The sequence below is a fragment of the Nannobrachium achirus genome (genome assembly GCF_963921795.1).
Source record: "Nannobrachium achirus genome assembly, chromosome: 7".
NCBI classification, from domain to species: Eukaryota; Metazoa; Chordata; class Actinopteri; order Myctophiformes; family Myctophidae; genus Nannobrachium; species Nannobrachium achirus.
In genome coordinates, this window is record NC_137816.1 from 36,989,902 (window position 1) to 37,011,164 (window position 21,263).

Sequence of the window (21,263 nt, forward strand, 5' to 3'; positions counted from 1 at the left end):
GTCAATTTGTGTTTTCAGATATTTAACCACTTGAACCATCAATTAATAAACTTAATAAACTTGACCTTTCACTCTGTACTTAGTGTGTTCTTTTTCCCTATACACCAAACCTCTTTTCCAAAAATAGCCGATCTACAAGCTCAGAACGTTGTGAGCTTGTAGATCTGCTATTTTTGGAAAAGGTTCTCTGAATATGCTAGGGTTCGTGTGATTAATATAAAAAAGGAGAAAAAAGTTTCTATCGCACAAAGATTTGGAGGACCCCCTGTAGTAACTCTGAGGACCCCCCTGTTGAAGACCCTTGAAATAGGGCTTAAACATAGGTGGATTATGAGGCAATGGGCCCCTGGGCACAGACTTGTAAAAGGGCCCCCACTCCACCGGCAGATACACTGACTGGCTGGCAGACAGCATAGGCTACACGCAAAGGGCATACTCACCTGGCTTCATCTCAACCCATTTTCAGTGCATATACACACAACAATTGACATGAATGACTAAGCCCAGATAGCTCTTGGAACCATGGGCCTGGGCCTGGAGCCACCCTCTGAGATTTAATGTATGTTTTGTAATAATTATCTAAAGCGGTTAATGACTAAATCGAACTAGTTGGTGTCAAACAAGTAAAACAACTGTAGTGGAGTGAACAGTTACAATATTTGTCTTTGAGTTCTTGTGGAGTAGAAGTTCTAAAGAACGAAAAGTTTAAATACTCCTCTTTGTAAAATAAAAGTATGTATTAAATTCAAACATGTACTTAAAGGGGCCCCACCATGCTTTTCAAAATATATATTTTATATAAATATTGGTCCATAATGCGTTTTTATACCGGTTTTAGCCTAAACAACCACTCGGATATTGAAATGTCATGTTCTGTCTGTCTCTAATTCCAAGCCGTTTCAGATGCAATACCTAAATGCCCTTTGTTGGCAACGGGCGCTGTCTTTGGGCTAAAATTGGAACGATACAGAGAATAATAGAGAACCACGATGAGAACCATGTCAATCGTAATCTTCTCTGTATCGTTCCAATTTTAGTACCACTTAACCTCATGGTTCCACCTCACATATATATGTATATATATATATAGTCTCAATAGAATATAGCCTTCCAAAAAGTACCGCCCCTTTCCCGAGGGGGGCCAAAAGGTAATGAGCCCCCTGTGACATAGCATGGGGGGGGGGGAGAGACACCATGGGAAGACCAAAAAACAAGACAAAAATGAAAAATGTGAAATTCATGGTGGGGCCTCTTTAAGTACAGTAGTTGAGTAAATGTCCTTACTCTAGTTGCCTTCCACCCCTGTGTGTCAGCAGGGATGGATGGCTCCACGTCCCATCTGGAGGACAGTCACATCCAGATCCTCACCGTGGGCCATTCAACCACGTCGGACAGCGAGGGAGACTCTGTGGTGATGAGCTGCACTCAATCCCAGAGCAAACAGGACCTGCGAGTCACCATGCTGAAGAAAGGTAGCACGATCGTATAGCGTTGTTGTCGGGTGGAAACATTGTATGTCCAAAACCGTTCGTTTTGTATTTACCATTTTAAAAATGAACGAAACTAGTGAAAACAGCCGATCTACAAGCACACAACGCCTCGCATCGCTGTTTTCACTAGTTTTGTATCTCTTGTATGATGAGGCAGGGCTTTACTTTACGAAAAAACACACACATTTGAAACTTGGAGATACAAGGTTTCTGCCCGACAGTGACCATATAAATGTACATGTATCATCACTGTCAGGTGGAAACCTTGTACGTCCGAAAATGTTTCCTAAGAAACCCTAAGAAAATGCAAAAAGAACTAGTGTTCCGTTGATCCAATAGTTATTATTTAGTCACAAGCTCTTGTTTATTACTTTTTCAATATTTATAAAACCCACAGACTTTCACTTTCACTTAAAATAATAGCAGATCTACATGCTCACAACGTTGTGAGCTTGCATTAGATCAGCTATTTTTGGTATTTCTGACACTGAAGTATGACTAAGTATGGCATTTATGAAAGTTTTCTGCCCTGACGGCAACGATACGATGTAAAAGCAGGATATTCCAATTACACATCAGCATTAAAGGTGATACACCATGAAATTTCACTTTTCCTATTTTAAAACCTTTTTTTGGGGTCCCACTAGCACCTTCTATCCTCACAAAGTCCCATTTCTGACCGTTGTGTCTTTCTCTGGTTTTGAGAAGGCGAAGGTTAGAAGCATCCCACGGGTTCTCAAAACAGGCTATCCAGATTTGCTGCCGATGATGACGTCATCATCGGCCGTTTTTAAATGATTTTTTTTTTTCAAAAAAATATTTAAAAAAAAAAAAAAAAAATCAAAAAAAAAAAAAAAATGTTTTTCAAAAGGATTTTGGGGGGAGTGGCGCAGTTCAGGCCAAAGGTGGTACTGCAGCTGAAAATGCTCTGAGAGCCATTCAAAAATGAGAGAGGCTCTCTATTCAGGAGTGGTAATTTAGCCTCAAACCTTTTTGAAAAACGTTTTTGGGACATAAACAATATGACATAAATACTTTTTAAATGCATGGTGTATCACCTTTAAAGGTGTATTCAGTGATAATGAAAGTGGCCGGGGGTCATCTTGTCCCTTACTGGCCTTACAGCGTGGAAATGTTTCGTTTTTTATAGATTTTTACACCATTATAATGTTCTCGGTTTGATCATTAGACCCAAAGGCCTACGTCTCCAGCTTCAGGATATGTATGATACTGATTTACTACGAGACTGTGGCATTTTATGAGTTCAGTTTACAATCTAGACATTTAGCAGACGTTCTTAATTCAGAGTGACTGTGGTTCTCAAAACTTTTATTTTGACCATCATAACTAAACATCATATAACATAACTACTGCCATACTCTACCCTGATTGGTCGAGGACTGGCTGTCCACCTCTGAAAACCGAATCTTGCTATGCTCGTAAACACGGGCCATGGTGGTAGTCCTTATATGGTCAGCACACATTCTAGTGAGGAGAATGAATGAAAAATTTACCAATTATATTTTTATTTGAATGAAATACAATCACTGAATATACCTTTAACCAGACGGTCTGCAAAAAATATTTTAAATAGCCTAATATCCTACAAGCTAACAATAATAGCTTGGAGATCGCCTATTTTATAGCTGTTTTTGAACATTTTGGAAAATGTTTTTGAAAGTCTTCCTTTATAATAGCATGTCTAAAAGAGGGAAGCTAGGTTGAAAGTCCATAGTGCCTTGCACATTATTAGTCTCCTGAGCCAGACTGTTGGCTCACACAAATTTCTTCCTTCCGCCTTAACAGTTTAAACAGCTCTGAAAATTATACGGGGGTAAAGCACACTTCCGTTCCGTTTCTTCTTTGCAGTCACTTACATTTATTATGAATTAATATTTTTGTCCAAATGTAAATCATTTAGTTGAAACATATAGCTAGCTGAAATGGAAATTCAAAGATATATTTTAACAATTATGTATTTTTTTATTTTGTAATGGAAATGACGAACCGCTTCTGTGCTCTGCTTTTGGGAGGCGTAATTCCAGACTATGTACTGTAGCATTCAGAGATTGTGGAATAGTTTGCTAATTGCTCTCACATCAGAGAGTTTCCTATTCTGCAAGAATAATACATGACAAATTCAATCTGACAAGGAAGACAGTCATTACTAGAAAATAAATCGACAATATGTCAGATCCATAATATACGTAACATGCAACCTAGAAACATTCGTGTACACACTAACAACTAGCATACAGCAAACCTGATCATTGCTGTAGGCCTAATCTCTATTAGATTCTTACCATTATGTACAGTATGCCATAATTTGTGTCATAGTTCCAAATAGTAAGCTGTTATAACCAATTTATGAGGCACTATTAGATCATCTACTTACTATTCTAAAATGTACGTTATATATTATATATACATACACACACACACACACACACACACACACACGCACACGCACACACACACACACACACACACACACACACACACACATACACACACACACACAGTATATATAAGTACCGGTAGTATGTGAAGAGCGCAAGGTCCATAATATAGCAACTGGGGAATCAATAGAGTAAAGAAAAGTAAAAGTAATAAAAAAAATGCATTGACAATATATTTCAGGATGTATGCATGTACGTTTACAGTGTAATATTGATATTCCAATGGCAACTCTGTCCCTTTTGTTTCTGAAGGTATCTCTAGCAGTATGAATTTTGACGAGGAAGAGGATGATGAAGATGAAATGAGTTCCAGTTCCTCCCAGCTCAACAGCAACACCAGACCAGGCTCTGCCACCAGCAGGAAGTCCTGCAAGGTACTAGCTACACTACACACAGTCAGGGGCGTCACAAGGGGGGGGGAAAGTGGGGCTGAGTTACTAGGGCCCAAGGTGGAGGGGCCTTAATTATTTTATACTTTGGCTATTGAAACATAGCAGATATACAAGCTCACAGCGTGGCATCGAGTGCCGTGCTGTGAGCTTGTAGATCTGCTATTTTTGAAAAGTTGTGAAAATGTGTGCAAATCTTTGAATATATGTATTTTTTTTAGCGAACATTTGTAACTCAATTTTTGCTTCTGGGGGGTCCCTGGAACTGAATATTTTAGATGGGGGTCCGTGGCCAAATACATATAATTTTGGGGGTCCTTTACATGAAAAATTTTGAGCACCACTGACATAGAAACATAGCTTTTTCAAAAAACCTTAGAAGGATTTGAAATATTGTAAGACTTGCACACATTTTCACGATTTTTCAAAAATAGCAGATCTCCAAGCTTGCAGCATGGCACTCGGTGCTTTCAAGTCCAGGCTTGTCATGGTGAAGAAGTGGGCAGAGCTTACTGTACACCAGGGGTGTTCAACTAGATTAGGCAGGGGGCCACAATTGTACAATGACTTTAATTCGGGGGCCACACAACCGTGTTTGTGGTTAACTGTATGGATGTTTGTTGTGTATGCTATAAATCAAATCAAATCAAATGTATTTGTATAGCACATAAAAAAAAAAAAAACATTGTACCAACGTGCTTCACAGGTCAAAAATACATAATTACAAGCAATCATTAATAAAAAATAGACAACGTACAAACAGTACTTCACATTAAAACATTAAAAGTAGCAGGGTAAAAGGCCTCTTATCAATAAAGTGCACAGTTAAGGGGGATTCAAAGGCTTGTGAAAATAAAAGTGTTTTAAGTCTGGTTTTAAAGGATTCGAACCAGACTTGGGGTCCCCAAGATGATTAACTTAATGTGCAACATTGTTTTCTCACTCAACAGTAAACAAACCAACATAACCTTTTAGTGTATAGACAATTTAAGGACTTTTTAATGCCTTTTTAACGCCAAATTGTCAAATATTAGAGTCAGAAATTGTGAAAATAGCAGATCTACATGCTCACAACACCTCGCAACGTGAGGCGTTGTGAGCATGTAGATCGGCTATTTTCACATAGGCGGTATTGCGTTATAAGGAAAAGTCCTTTAAAAATGAATTTCGTTCCCACGTCTGGGCACTACTCATTCAATGCATTTTTGCATAGACAATACCCTTGTGGACTTTGGGTTAAAAGTTCTCCGCACGAAACCTGCACGACTTTTGTCACCAGCCAGAATTGTATATAAAAGTGAATAACAAAAAAAATGAAAATCTTGTGCTGCTGTTTTTGCTTGTAAAATGTACTATATTAATTTTGGCAACACAAAATCTTTCTCAAATGTCATAAATACATCTACTTAACATCTGAAACAAGTATTGGTGCCTTTGTATTCTCATATGTGAATTTAGATCGCGAAATATAGCAAATTTGTTGAAGAAAACGCCTCAATGTACAGTATGTGATTGGCACCCAGCAAAATTAAACATACACATAGTAAATTTAGCTAAAAGCTTATGTCTCATACATAACACATCTCACAGCCAACTGTGTAATGAAAGGTACCTTGGCCAGAAATGGATGAAAATCAATCAAACTGCTATCACACCCCCCTAAATTGGAAAAAATCCCAAAATGGACAAGACTATAATAAATGCACAAAAGGTCATGTCAGGTATAAAATGTGTATTTAAGTACCACAGAGTGTCCCAACATCTGTCATTTGCAGGCTACATCAAGACACCCCCCAACTAGTCTCGCGAGGCCAGACTGTTGCCTCCGCGATTTGGGCAAATGCTCCCGGCATACAGTCTGGCAAACGGAAATAGAAACGATGAGTGCGAGATAAAGCGGATGTGACGCAACCGCTCCCTTGGTGCAGCAGCAATAACATGTCCTACTCTGGAAGCGTTATGTCTCCTTTCAATATTACTGGGGGCGTTATTTCGTCTTTCTCTGGTGTTGTTGGTGTTACCTCCATGATGTTTTCAAACGTTTTCTTAAACTATACACCCATAACAAGAATAGGCCGCTCAAATGACTTTGTCTGAGCTAATGTGTTTCTGTTATGTTTCCAATGGGACTACAGTTCATTGCAGCACTGGCTACTTCTGATACTCGCCGTTCGGGAGCTGCCGTTCCAGACTCTATATAGCATTCGGAGATTGTGGAATAGTTGTCTGGCTACGCGAGACTACCCCCCAACCAAAACAAAAAACGCATACAAATGTTGGCAGCATAAGTAAACGTAAGGCTGTGCTGTGACAAAATACAGCAAATGTTAAGCTTTTTCCTCCCACATGTATGTATTGCATAAGCAAATCTTGAAATAAAACAAGTATTTAGCTAATTTCACGTGCTGACACGGTGCGTATATTACTCATCCCTATCACGTTCATCCAGGGGTCATCAATATGTCTGTACTAAGGACAAAATGTGTCAGTGGCTGATCTTATATCTTATAATGTCTTGTTTTTGATCATAAGACCCAATTAATGAATTCGAAGTCGACAGGTTTTCTTCAGAATATCTATGACATTGTGACATTTTGGCATTATTAGGAGTCCAACCAGTACTAGTACGCCCTTAACTCTGAGATTGTACAAATGGAACCAAATGGTTCTCAGAGTTACACACATGTTATGGTAATTCAGGGCTTGCTCTTCTATGTGTTTCTGATAGATATTATTGTCCACTCATTTAGTATGTCCGTGGCAAAAAATATATTTCGACATAAATCTCCACCAAAAGCCAGCATGGTGATGAATGGCCCTTGTTTAATCAGAGTCATCATCCCATAAAGCTTGTTTCTTTTGAAACATTCTCACAGTTCTGGCACTCCGTTTCCGACCTGTTCTGGCACTGAAATAAATCAGTACAAGACAGTCTTGCAGACATACTGTACAGGTTTGCTTGTCTTCAACTATAGTGAACAACATGCAAAACACTTGACTGTGGAATCAGCACACTGTCCTGTAGATATGTTGAGCAAGGATGATGTGGTGGGGTGGAGGTGGAGCATAGACTTGAGCTCTGCAGAGACAGGGCTGAGTGTAATGCCATCCAGAACGCTTGCTTCCTTGGCATCAGCATTATATGTCTGTTCCAGTAGCATGTCAAAAGAAACACTTCTGTTGTGGCTGCCATCTGCTCGTCAGCCAACAAATACACCTGCCATCAGTGCTTCATGTACCTCTGAAGCTGTTTCTGGTAATTTCTTCATCTAAGGCAAATACAAAGGTAAAGATTGCTGCCCGTACTTGTAGTGGCCTACTAAAGTGAGGTAGGGTAACATTCTTGCTGATTCACAGAGATGTCCTGTCCAGTCACCTTCCCGCTTGTAGTAGATAAACCTTTGGAGAATATCTGACACTCCAGGAAGTTTGCCCAGAGGACTGCAGTTGATTGCCCATTGAATGATTCCTGAAAAGTAGCAGCTGATCTCCTAGGACTGCCATCTCTGGATGCCTCGTCATTTTTAACTTCTGACAGTTATCTCTTTTTCAAACAGGACTTTGAGGGCATGTACAGTTTGGTAGTATTATGTCTTTTCAACAAACATCTTCTTGACAGTTCCTTCTCGACAAAGACTTGCTGCAACAAGCAGATCATCTGCCCCTGCATCCCTGATAATCTTGCAAATAGCCTTCATGTTCAGTAGTTGTGAGCTTGGTGGAAGGACTACATTGCCAAACTCATTTTGGTGATAATGGTGTACTTATGTAGTTAAGAGTCGTTTCATCTCTTTTCTGAGGACAGAAGGATCAGTTGGCGATGCTGGGATGAGTGGAAGGTAGCCAATAATGCTAGCATGTGGGTGAAAGTTTACACAGAATGCTGAAAAGCCAGGTAAACCAGCTTCTGCATCTGGAGGAGAATTCGGCAACTGTGATGTTGGAAGCTATTCTACCTACAGTAGGTGCCACACAAGTAAAAGGTCTTCAGCCAGGCCATCTGATGACGTCTCTAGAATCTCCAACTTCCCAGTGATCAGGAGACCTGGACTTCTGTCTGTCTTTGCTTGCTGACAAGAAACACTTGGGAATAGGTGGTTCAGCAATGTGATGAATTAAAAATGTCATCTTTAAGATACATTTAGCTGTATGTACGTTTTCTCTGATTTTTCTCCGCAATCATCCCCACAACTCTTGATAGAATCTGACCAAAATGTGTTCATATTGCTTTTGTCATAACAGCCAGCTGTCATTGTAAAAGTCATAGTAAAGCTCATTTTCGGGTGGCGTCCATCTTGGAAATATGTAAATTAAAGATCCAGACACACCCAATCATGATGATAAGTATTCCATTGAGTTTCTCTTGATGTGAAACCATGAAATAGACACCAAGTTTACTTACTTTACCAAGTCACTGACAATCACTTACATTGAAGCGTTTCCTTCAACAAATTTGCTACATTACATGATCTAAATTTGCATATGAGTATACTAAGGCACCAATACTTGTTTCAGATGTTAGGTAGATGTATTTATGACATTTGAGAAATATTTTGTGTTTCCAAAATCAATATAGCAAATTTTACAAGCAAAAACAGCAGCACAAGATTTTCGTTTTTTGTGTTATTCCCATTAAACACATTTCTGGCTGGTGACAAAGATTGTGCAAGTGACACGCGGAGAACTTTTTGTTTCTTACTTACTATCAATAGATCTTTCTAATGAAGCAAAGTTTATGTAGTGCCCATGGGGCGGGAACGAAACCGAACGATACCAGCCACGCAATACAGCCTAACAATAGAAGCGTGTAATACAAAATGTAATGCCTCAACTCTTGGCTGGGGGTCCCCAGTTAAAATATGATTATTTGGGGGGTCGCGGCCTGAAAAGGTTGAGCATTAGATGACAGGACGGCAAGTGTCCCCCTATCTGCTGACCTGGGATAAGACAGGAGTTCAGTGATGTAGGGAGGGGTCAGTCCGTTTAGGGCTTTGTAAACGAAGAGGAGGATCTTGAAATGTATTCTGTACCGCACAGGTAGCCAGTGGAGAGATGCCAGAATGGGAGTAATGTGGTCTCTCCTCCTGGTGCCAGTCAGGAGGCTGGCCACAGCATTTTGGACCAGTTGGAGACGGGACAGGGATGATTGGCTGATTCCAGTATGGAGGCAGTTGCAATAATCAAATCGGGATGATATAAGTGCATGAATGACTATTTCTAGGTGATGTGGAGAGAGAAATGGTTTGATTTTGGAGATGAAAGCGGAGTTGAAAGAAACTGGTTTTGACTATGGCATTTACTTGTTTGTCTAATTTAAAGGCGGAGGCGGAAAACACCCTGAGATTTTTGGCATGGGGCTTGACAAATGCAGAGAGCTTGCCCAGGTCATTCTTGATCTGTGTAATGGACTGGAGTGGACCGAAGCACTACCGAATTGGTGCCTGTTGAGATTGGCACATTTTCTAGGGCAACCTGCCAAGATCACACACGTCACAAGTGTCTTCTTCTTTTTGAGTTTTTGACTCTCAAAAAAGCACCTGCAATGTAGTGCATTTGAAACTACATTGCAGTGCACATCATGGGGTGATCACTGCTTGCCTCCTGTGAATTGTTTTCTTTTTGTTTTTTGTTTTTATTTCGTTGCTGAGTGAGGTCAGCAGACAAAGTGACGTGAGTGAGATGAAAAAACCTGGGTGAAATCTGCCAATCTCAACAGGCACCAACGGTAGCTAAATTTTCAGGTTGTTAGCTCACCGTGATTATCTGGATCTCCATTGGGATAGAGTGGCAGTTTTGGCCGAGGCATCGTCTCCCTGTGCGTTTCGCGTGCGCGATCCGTGCGCATATAATCCAAGAATGACTGAACAGTCGATGTGACCATTTTGGCTAGCTTAGCCCTTAGCACTCCAGCTATGCTAATGTTATCATCTAAACAGTAAACGGACGGCTGCTGGGAGCCTCTAGAAGGAATGGACCTGACGTCACTTCTGCTTCATGTCAGACGAGCCATGCGCTATCGATGGACGAGTGGTGACTAGGGAAGGTTAGACGATCGCCGATTTTCGGATAAAAATCATTTATTTCGTTTTTTAATGACCCAGTACGGTAAAAGACGGCGCGGCTGAGACTCCTTGCTCAGATGTCCGGTATATTCCGGTTTTAATATTAAGGGGCTCCCCGTGGCTTGCAAAGTGTTAATTGGAGAACATTTTGTGCCTTCCAACATCTGATGTCAGCAAGGCAGTTATTTAGGTTGGCTAATGTGAAATGGTCATTGGGTTTCAGGGGAGGTATAATTGTGTATAGGACACAACAATGGACATACTCTTCGTTAAGGTAACTTATTAGGGCCTGCGTCATACTGCATTCATGCCTTTTGATGTTTGATAGAATCATTTCTGTGCCAGTCCTTCATAATGCACAGGCTTTGATTTGGATATTGAGGAAAATATAGTGGAGAGCTAGACCATCATTAAGCCCAGGGTTGAGGTCTTGAGGATGAATGAATCTTGATGGGGATGTAAAAGTTGTAACAAGGGAACAATTGATTGATCTGAAAGCCACTCAAATCTAAGAAATAGTGGGCCCTGAGTACCACAATCTTATTGGTTGGTTAACCATTAAAGGAGAATTTCTGGGAAAAGCGTCTTTCCTACTTTTTAAAAGTATCTTTTCGGACATCAAAATGATGGTCCAGCAGTTGATTTCTCAAAAGAAGCAATATAACCGGTTATTTATCTTGCTCGAAAGTGCATTCTTCACTACACGCTTGTGGCATATAATGCCTAGAGCCTGTATCCATTGTTTGCTTACATCCAGCTCCGCCATTATTTCCGTAAAGCTGTGAACTCCCGTTGAAATCTCGTCTCTGGTGGGACTTACGGAGCCCTTTCGCTTGCATTACAACGGAAGTCCCGCGAGAGGCGAGATTTCAACGGGAGTTCAAAGTTCAAGGCCTTACGGCAATAATGGCGGAGCTGGATGTAAACAAACAATGGCTACAGGCTCTAGGCATTGACAAACGCTGACGAAGACTAAGGTCGAAACCCGTATGTTTGCTCCTGTCCATAGAGGTAAATAAAACATTTGAAAAGGAAATTCCTTGAGTGCTTGCAACTTCTTCTGTGTCTCTAGGCATTGTATGCCACAGGCATGTAGTGAAAAATGTACTTTCAAGCGAGATAAATAACTGGATTAACAATTCAACGCAGCGGTCCTGTATGGAGACCTGGTCAGGTAGAACATGCGATCCAAAATGGAATATACCGTAAATCCTCTTATAGAAACCTGGGCTTTTATTTGTCTCAAGAGTAGCGGGCACCAGGCTTTTATTGAAAGGAGGCTTGTATAAGAAGGAATAAGGCCTATATTCCTATTTTTCAAAAATATCAGAATGAATAAATCAACATTTTGTCAGTTTGAATCCAGTAAAATGTACTGGGTGCATTTATTGAAATCAAGTAGCCTACTGTATGAAATTAACTGTGCAGTTACAGGTGAACACTGGTTATTTTCCAGCTGCAAATAACAAAAAGATGTAGGCCTATTGGTATTTCCCACAATAACATTATTGCAGCTTGGGCTTACATGAAAACAAATGAACAGTGCAAATTAAGCAGATATGACTTAATGCTGCCCTCAGAACACATTCTAATGACTACAAGTCACAACTGTGCAATTGCAAAGCATAACGACAGACAGACACGAAAATGTATCGTCCTATTGCCTCAATCACAGGGTTGTGTTCCCGTCACGCATTAAATGCGGGGATCCACAGGGGTCCACGACGGTCCACAGGGGGTCCGCGGGGTTCCTGGACCCCTGTAATCTATCTGAACATTGTGGCTACATCTCCTAGCAGCTAAGCGTCTATTCTCTGTGATGTTGCTGTCATACAGTGCACACAGAAGTACTTTGAGGTCACTTGCAGGTCAGGAGTCAGGACCGCTATCATAGTGAACATCGCCCTCTAGAGGCTAATATTTGAACCCCAGCTTTTAATGGCTTTTTCATTGACAAACCCAGAAATTAAACGGGGCTAGGTTTTTAATTGAGTACAGGATATTATTTGAGGATTTACGGTATTGCTTCTTTTGAAAAAAGAACATCATTTTGATGACCAAAAACATACTTTTTAGGTCGTTTTCCCCCGAAATTCTCCTTTAACAAGCTTTGGTTAACGGTTATGAAAAATATTCACACGTCATTCTGTTCAACCAACCATGTAATCATAATTTTTGTTAATTTATGTTCACATTGTACTATGGAATGTGTTCCAGGGGCCACAAGAAAGCTCAGCTGGGGCCGGATCTGGCCCGCTGGCCGCCAGTTGAATATCACTGCTGTACACAAACAGTTTTGATTGACGCATACAATATTATTAGTGTTCTGGACAAAAGTCAAGCTTGACAATTTGTTCGCAATGAACACAGTCAATACCAGTCCAAAGACAGAAACAAGACGTTGTTTGTACAGTATGATGAAAAGGTACAGGCTGACAGAATTGGATTAGATACATGCTGCTAAATCTGGTACAGAAGATGTAACTGTCACTTATGGGGATTCTGTTGTCATGGTTCTCTGTTTGGTGTTCCAAAAAGATATCCCTTGTCCTATTATCTATCAAAAGTGTGGTACACAAAGCAGCATGCGATTCAAGGACACACATGCTTTGGGATTAAAGGAGTAGTTCACCCCCAAAATGACTTTTTTTTCTCCTAATGATTACTCACCCCATGGAAAAAATTTGTGTTGCATTCCTAAGCCAATAATTTGATTATAATAAATACCCCCATTGATTCCAGATGGAAGTCTCCATGGGATAAGTAATCAATAGAAAAGTATCACACCAGTGTGAACTGAGCGGTCAATTTCAAGGCTGTGTGTGTGTGTGTGTGTGTGTGTGTGTGTGTGTTCGTGTGTGTGTGTGTGTGTGTGTGTGTGTGTGTGTGTGTGTGTGTGTGTGTGTGTGTGTGTGTGTGTGTGTGTGTGCGTGCGTGCGTGCGTGCGTGCGTGCGTGCGTGCGTGCGTGCGTGCGTGCGTGCGTGCGTGCGTGTGTGCGTGTGTGTGTGCATGCACAATTCAAGGCTGCTCAACAGCACCTCTCTGGTCACCCAGCGGTTCTCAGGCTACTATACAGACACACACGCATACACAGAGTCACGGACGGATACACGCAATGGAGACGGTGTGACTGACCACCTCTCTAGTGTGGGCAATTAGTTTAGTTATGGGTTTTGGTAGGTCATTCCACATTTTGGTGGCAGCATAGTAGAATGCATTTTCCCCCGTGTTTGAGCCGAATTTTGGAGGAACGGAGCGTCAGAAGCGCTCCTTCTGGTGTTATGCCCATGGGCTGCACTCACTCTAGAGAAGTAGTTTGATCTGGCCACTGATCCTCTTGAGTACCTTAAAGATCAGACCCATTGAGAGGTGTTGCAATCTGTCTTCTACCTTGAACCCAGACTAGCAAATTGAGCTGGGAGATTGGGAGAAGGCGCATCCTGGGGGAGAGACCTAGTAGTAGTCGTATCAATTTGTTTTGAGAAGTACTCTGTAGTTTGATTTGAGTGATATTGAGATGTAAGTGAACCATGAGGTGCAAGCATAGTTGAAATGACATTGAATGAGACAACTGGAATTGTCTCAGCAATGGGTTGAGCTGTACAAATCCTATGCATATTCCAGCAAACTGTGCATGATATTATTATGTATTTATTTATTTTTGGCTTATTTGTTGTTTGTTGGCTACAAAATAAGTATTATTGGGGGCAAGGTCAACATCAAATTCATATAGCCAAGAGTATGCCCTTTCTATTGAGTCAACTTCAATTTTACAATACTACCATACAAATTCATAAACTACAGTACATACATGTAGCAGTCTCTCTCTCTATATATATAATGGTACCAATAACAAACAACTGCTGGCCTGGCACAATTTGAGTGTGTAATGTATCGACATTTCCAGTAAACTACCTGTATGGACAGCAAGGAAAGACTGTATTTTACTGTGAGACTTAAATAACTTGAGAGTAAGGGAGTAAATGATTGCACTGCATGAAAAGTCCTGACCTTTAGCATTCTAAATTCATTCTTCATAAGACCAAGGAGTCAAGGACCACAATGGAAATGGACCTGAATAGTATTGTATCTTTATTTCCATGGATGGATGGCAAAGGCAAGTAAATGGCATTTAAAAAGTTATTTAAATGGAGCTCCATAGTTTTGCTTCCAAGTTGGACAGCTGAAAAAGCTCACTCCTTTAGTGAGCCGTTTGTTATTCCGGTAGTGAAAATGGATATGGCAGTTGATAACACAGCAAGACTGTGCCATTGTTGGGTAACAATAAGATAGAACGTTGTATAAGAAGATAAACACCGCCGCAATGTCCACAGTACGTCCTACCAACTGTGGTTACTCTGCAACTGGAATGTCATAGTGTGAATGCCACTACATGCCGCTGTTGCTGCCATCAGGATGCTCTTTGACAGTATGACTGTGGTTTGAAAATAAGTGTAAAGCCTTGACGGCCGGACTACACCAGAAAACGCGCACGTATGCGTGCGCTGTCTGTGCGTGTGCGAAAAGCCCCTGGCTACACCAAGGAGGGAGTATGTGCGGGAGACCATTGGAGTTTGTGTACAAAAAACGCATACGCGCACGCACAATATAGAACCGATCCTATTTTTAGGGAATGTGTATCCGTGTTTTGCGCTATCCATGTGCCGGTTGAATTTATATATATTGGATCTTTCCAAAATGCGCATACGCGCGCCGCGCATGCCCCGCATACGCACTGACGCGCATGCCCCGCATACGCACTGACGCGCGTAAAAAGGCTTGGTGTAGCCCGGCCGTAAAGGGATATTTCACTTTCAAAAAAACATTTTATTGTCTAATCAGGCTTTTGTGAACACCCTGAATACCGGTAGTTTTTAATAGGCCTATGCTTGATTAAATATTTCGATATTTGATGTAAATGTTACCAGGCCCTCCTCCTGCAGGACGCCTCCCCATACACACCCATTGTAACTTCAAACTCCATTTTAAACATGATAGATTCATTAAAAACACTAATTTCATTCATTTTTAATAATTATTTTTAAATTTTAAATACAATAAAGATGTATTTAAAAAAAAGAAAGAAGTTATAAAAATAAAAAAACACGGCCTGCTCAGGAGGGTATTATGAGTCACCAGAAAAAGATAATGGGTGTTTTTAATCTATCTATCATGGTTAAAATGGAGTCTGAAGTTACAATGAGTGTGTATGGGGCCCCCTTCCTGGAGGAGGAAGACTGATGTCATTTACATCAAATATCTAAATATTGAATCAAGCAAATTAAAAACTGTTCAGGGTATTCATATAAGCCTGATTAGACGATAAAATGACCAAAAGTTTTTTTGAAAGTGAAAAATCCCTTTAAGGCTGATATTAAAATATAGTCACAAAAACCTTTCGACAAGAGTCACTTTTTATTTAAAAAAATCCCCCTTCCCAATTTAGTGGTTCTGCCAGTTCCCGTGCCAAACTGCCTAATGAGGTAGTTCTGTGTGCCCACCGGGATAGTGTTTCATCATCAGCCAGGGGGGAGTGTTTGCTGCTGCAAATCTTCCCTTCACACTTTTTGGCACCGATTTAGCACTACTTTCAGCAGCCCCCGGACAGTAATTCGCTGCTGTTACTTAGTTTTAATTGTCCAGTCGTCTTTTACACAAATCTTCTCTTCTGGGCAGTCCCCGTCCTTGGCACAAAAAAAAACATTTTCGGATGGGGGTCCGTTGCCAAATATCTATCAATTTGGGGGTCCTTGACATGAAAAAGTTTGAGAACCACTGCCCTAAAGCCTGTGAATTAAGCTGGACCTGAGTAGCACCACACATTATATTACATCATAAGTCTTTGTGTCCAAATACACTTCTAGAGGCAACTGTGTATTGCAGATGTTGTGAATGTTTATCAGGCTAACAAACTGCTTATCTGTATGGTAACCTAGTTCACCATCATAACCAAAACACTTTTTGGTTATGATCCTAGGCCAGGCCAGTGAGGCCACATCATAATGCAAACTTGACAACATCCTTGAAAGTGAATCAACTTTTGGTTTCCCAATATGGTCACATTCTTTTCACGAAATCTGACAGTGAAAAAGTGATGACACCTTCACGTGGCGTGTGTTCATTGCGACCATCCGCAAGTTACTATGAAAACCTCCACCGGCTGTCTGTCCCTCCGTCTGTCCGTCACGTCACGCCATGTCACACTTTTGTCTCTACTCTTATCTCCGGAACCATTGCCCCTCACTAGCGCCACCATTTTAGCAAAACACATTTTTGGACACTGCTACTACAGATTTTCCCCTAAAATCACACAAAGCGCTACACAGTATCTCTAAAGTCATGTCATCAACATGGATCTGTCCCATTTCCCATATTCCCTCCTGTTTGGTAAATTAAAGTTTGTGTACGCGACCTGACGGTCGCTTATCTCCCGATTAGGGAGTCTTACTGGTTCCTCCAATCTTCTCTCTTATGGCGTGTCCCCATTTAAGACGGCGTGCTTAGCCTATTTCAGTCCCGGTGGATGCTCCCTACTTCAGCCCATTTCCCATATCTAAAGAAAGTTAGAATCTGACATGTCACACAAAGACAGAGTCTTCCATCTCATGAAGTGAGTCTTGTCTTGTGTGATTGGCTCATCTCGTACCACAGGAGGCGGCTTCCGCGTCCACGCCGCCGGCCGGTGAACCAGCCATTGATGTAGACGACCTGGAAGAATTCTCACTGCGTCCGGCGCCCCAGGGGATTCGAGTGAAGTGCAGAATCACTCGGGACAAGAAGGGCATGGACAGAGGCATCTACCCCACCTACTACCTCCACCTGGAGAGAGAGGATGGAAAGAAGGTGAGAGCAGGGTTAATAATGGTAGCAGTGTCAGAAAGTAACTAAGTACATTTACTTAGAGCGGCACCATGTAACTTTTTTATAATTGTATACCATATTATATCCTCCCACAAAGTTCAATTTGGAAGCAATAACAAACACCGTTTCACAACTTTATAGACTCAGGGGGTTCCCTGCTGGGGTCTTGACTGTATTACTATGTACTGTATAGGGGAGACAATCAGGCTCATGCTGGCAGAGGGCAGCAAGTGCGCCAAAAATAGCACTGCGATGCATTGTGAGCTTGTAGATCTTATACCTGCTTGTTATCCTGACTACTAATTGAAGCCGAGGCCGAATTGGCCCGAATCGTATGAAAGAGGCCTCACAGCACATGGTTGGTTCTACAGACTCCAACTTTCGCACGCAGATAGCTCAGATCTTTGCCTACGTTCTTAGCTAGGCCTCAACCCAACCCGATACGCGGTTTTACGGAACCGATTGCGAAAGGTTTGGAATCTCCATATGCGGAGCCATGAGTCAACCGTAAGCGCTGACTCATTGTGACATCACTTCTGCTGACTCATTCTGACATCACTCCTGTGCAAATAGACGATTCTTCCACACTTTCACTTTGCACTCTAGGTCAAGTATACAGAGCTGATGTCTGACATCAGGGTGTTCCGGAACCGGCACAAAAGGCTCTGACATGAGTCAACGACCTCGACCCGACCCGATATGCAGTTTTCCGGAACCAGCGCGAAAGTTTCGGAATCTGCGTATACGGAGCTGATGTCTCTGACATCAGGGTTTTCCGGAACCGGCACTGTGTCTGCAACACAGTCAGAGGCACAGACTGATACAAAGATCTCCATAATGGGCATAAAGGGACACAGACGAGATCTCCATATACGGGCATAAAAGGGACACAGACAGACAGATACAGAGATCTCCATATATGGGCATAAAATGCATGCAGAGGCACAGATACAGATATCTCCATATATGGGCATAAATGGACACAGGCAAACAGATGGTCAAAACAGGTCCTATGACAACAGGTTTAATGGGACCTTTCGTCCCACCGGCCTCAAATCCGGCACACGCGTTCCCCGACCCGATACGCGGTTATCTGGAACCAGCGCGAAAGGTTCGGAATTTCCGTATGCGGAGCTGATGTCTGACATCAGGGATTTCCGGAACCGGCACATACACAGGCATAAAAGGGACACAAACAGACAGATACAGAGATCTCCATATATGGACATAAAATGGACGCAGACAGATACAGATACATCCATATATGGGCATAAATGGACACTGGCAAACAGACATCATTCCCAAGTAGGCCGGTCCCCGACTAGCTGCTCGGCCGCCCGTCAGGCAGATACATACTGTAGATCTCCATACCGGTATATGGGCATAAAATTGACGCAATGGTCAAAACAGGTCCTATGACAACAGGCATAATGGGTTTAGCATTAAAGGGCGGGCATTCATTCCCTATTTACATCGTTCCCGAGTAGGCTGGTCCCCATTTTGACTATTATGACCCCCAAAATGAACGCAAGGTTGAAGGTGGTTTAGTCTGTCTGTGGGTTTTAAATAACTGCATTGGAACACAGGTTCTTATTCCGTTTCCTGGAAAGCAGCCGTTTTGGACAAGGTTTCTGTCTGACAGTGACAGTCAGTGTACACATTTGTGTGCATGCGTGTGTGTGCGTGTGTGTGTGTGTGTGCGTGTGTGTGTGTGTGTGCGTGTGTGTGTGTGTGTGTGTGTGTGTGTGTGTGTGTGTGTGTGTGTGTGTGTGTGTGTGTGTGTGTGTGTGTGTGTGTGCGCGTGCGCGTGCGTATGTTTGTTTGTTCCTGGCCCTGTAACATGAATGAACTATTATTTAGTAACCCTGTCCCTATAAATAGCCAGGACACAGGTGTGTGGTGCAGTTTGCCAAAATGTTTCTACTTTTGCTTTGTATAGCACCATGCATACACATTTTTCCTAGTAATACCAGTACCAGTTCACAAGCATGTCTCTCTCTTCTATATGTCTTGCTTACACAACTGGCTGGTATTCGTGATCGCTTGGACTTTTTAGAGTGCAAACATTGTATTCTCTAAATAATTCTCAGATTTCTTGATAATGATTATGAATAGTTAACAGAAATCAGATACTTCTGACTGTAGTTAAGTCACATATTTCTGACAAGACATCGTAAGTGGTTTGTCAAGCTGTGTGCAGCTGCCTGAAACAACATTGCTCAGGCTTACATTTGGTGCCTGCCTGGGGCTTATTGGTGATGCTGATTTGTTGTTCTATACTAATTGGATTCCTGGATTGCCATAGGTGTTCCTGTTGGCTGGGAGGAAGAGAAAAAAGAGTAAAACATCTAATTATCTCATCTCCATCGATCCTACGGATCTGTCTCGAGGTGGAGAGAGCTTCATCGGCAAGCTGAGGTAATGCCGCGTGACAGACTTCTGATCTCATTTGATGACATTTGAGGACAAGCTTTGCTGTCTAGCAAGATAAACAGAAAGCAACTGAATTATTTATTATATTATTTATATTTCCTTTGTTTTCCATGTGGTATCCCTGGATGAATGTTGTTTTGCACTAGTAGAAGGCATGCACACGGCAAAATCCTGAGTGTTATGTATGTTATTGTAAAACAATTTACAATTTAGGCATTTAGCCGACGCTCTTAATCCAGAGTGACACTTTACTTCACACTTTACATTTAACTTTACTATACTATGCTTACTTTACTATACTATGCCCATATATGTTATCAATGTGACATCATAGAACTGGTACTGCACTGAGTAGTGAGTACTGAGACAAAACAGTTGCTGACGTCATAGTTTAACAACGTCGAATTGCACAGACATCCCTTCCACCTCTCTCTCTCTCTCTCTCTCTCTCTCTCTCTCTCTCTCTTGCTGCTTCTCTCGCTATTTGAGCTCTCACAACTTGAACTTTATATAACTAATATATTATTATATTTTGTTTCAGACACTGCATATATTGTTCCATTAAGTTCCTGTAATGGACCATTTTTCACTCTCACTCCTCCCACCTCTTCATTTTAGAACATGCTATGAGATCTGGAGAGCTGCTTGTAAAGGTCTTTTCCATTAGACCCCCACCGGTCTCATGTGAATAGAGCTAGAGACAGAAATAACCTCTGTGTCCGCTTAGGAAGAAGAATGGTTTTTGCATTCTCTGTGACTTTTGGTTATCACACCATTTTGGCATTGATTACAAGAGGGTATTTAGTTTAATCACGTCTGACCCATTGTTGAGGAAGGAGCACCTGAAATTACAATTACAACTGTTGAGAGTCTGTGTAACTCACTGAAAATGTGCTACGGTATATTTGTTGAGTGACGTCATTGTCGTTGTGCAGAAAATGAATTAGCTTAGGCTTGGGAGAAGAACAGGGCAAAACAGAAGGGGCAGTGGCAGCAAGATCTGTATCTACACATTTGAATTACATTTGTTAAATGTGTGTCTAAGTAGCGCTGGGAATTAACAGTTCCCAATGCTACTTACGGTGGGTTCTACTTAACATGTCAGTATCCTCTTGTTTCCTAAATGTTAGGCAGCTTGATATAAAAGTACACGTGCATGTGTGCTTGTGCATGTGTGCGTGTGCATGCGTCCGTGCTTGTGTGCAGAACTTTAAGTACCTGATGTACTCAAAGCTTACATAGTGTCAGCGCAGTTGAGTGGTTAATGGAACCTGCCTAATGAATTTAAAACTACATGTCATTGTAAATATGCATTAGTTATTTTGCAGAATCAAAACATTGGTATTAGTGGTCTAGGAATCTTCAAAATTGGAATCGGCATCAGACCCAAAAATCTAGCATAGGTCGGGCTCGAAATAGTGCTTATCAAGGTGAAGGACAAACATTAACCTGGTAAACTGCAGCCATGCTAAATGAAAATCTTGAATGGAAACGAAAAAAGCCACTATTGTGATTATTATTATTAGTAGGGCATTAATTATTTCCAAAAATGTTACTTTTTCACAATT

The 21,263-nt window shown here is 41.4% G+C and overlaps 1 protein-coding gene across 1 annotated transcript in view; it reads left to right on the forward strand.

Annotated features, from left to right (window-relative positions):
- The window catches only part of tub (TUB bipartite transcription factor), a gene marked incomplete at both ends in the record, with an annotated part of 53,209 nt that overhangs the window by 23,365 nt on the left and 8,581 nt on the right, over positions 1 to 21,263 (forward strand). Inside the window, 4 exons of the mRNA XM_080729985.1 lie at positions 1,314 to 1,472; positions 4,202 to 4,323; positions 17,053 to 17,244; positions 19,568 to 19,680. Coding sequence (XP_080586111.1) covers positions 1,314 to 1,472; positions 4,202 to 4,323; positions 17,053 to 17,244; positions 19,568 to 19,680 — 586 coding nt within the window. The remainder of the gene's footprint in view (positions 1 to 1,313; positions 1,473 to 4,201; positions 4,324 to 17,052; positions 17,245 to 19,567; positions 19,681 to 21,263) is intronic.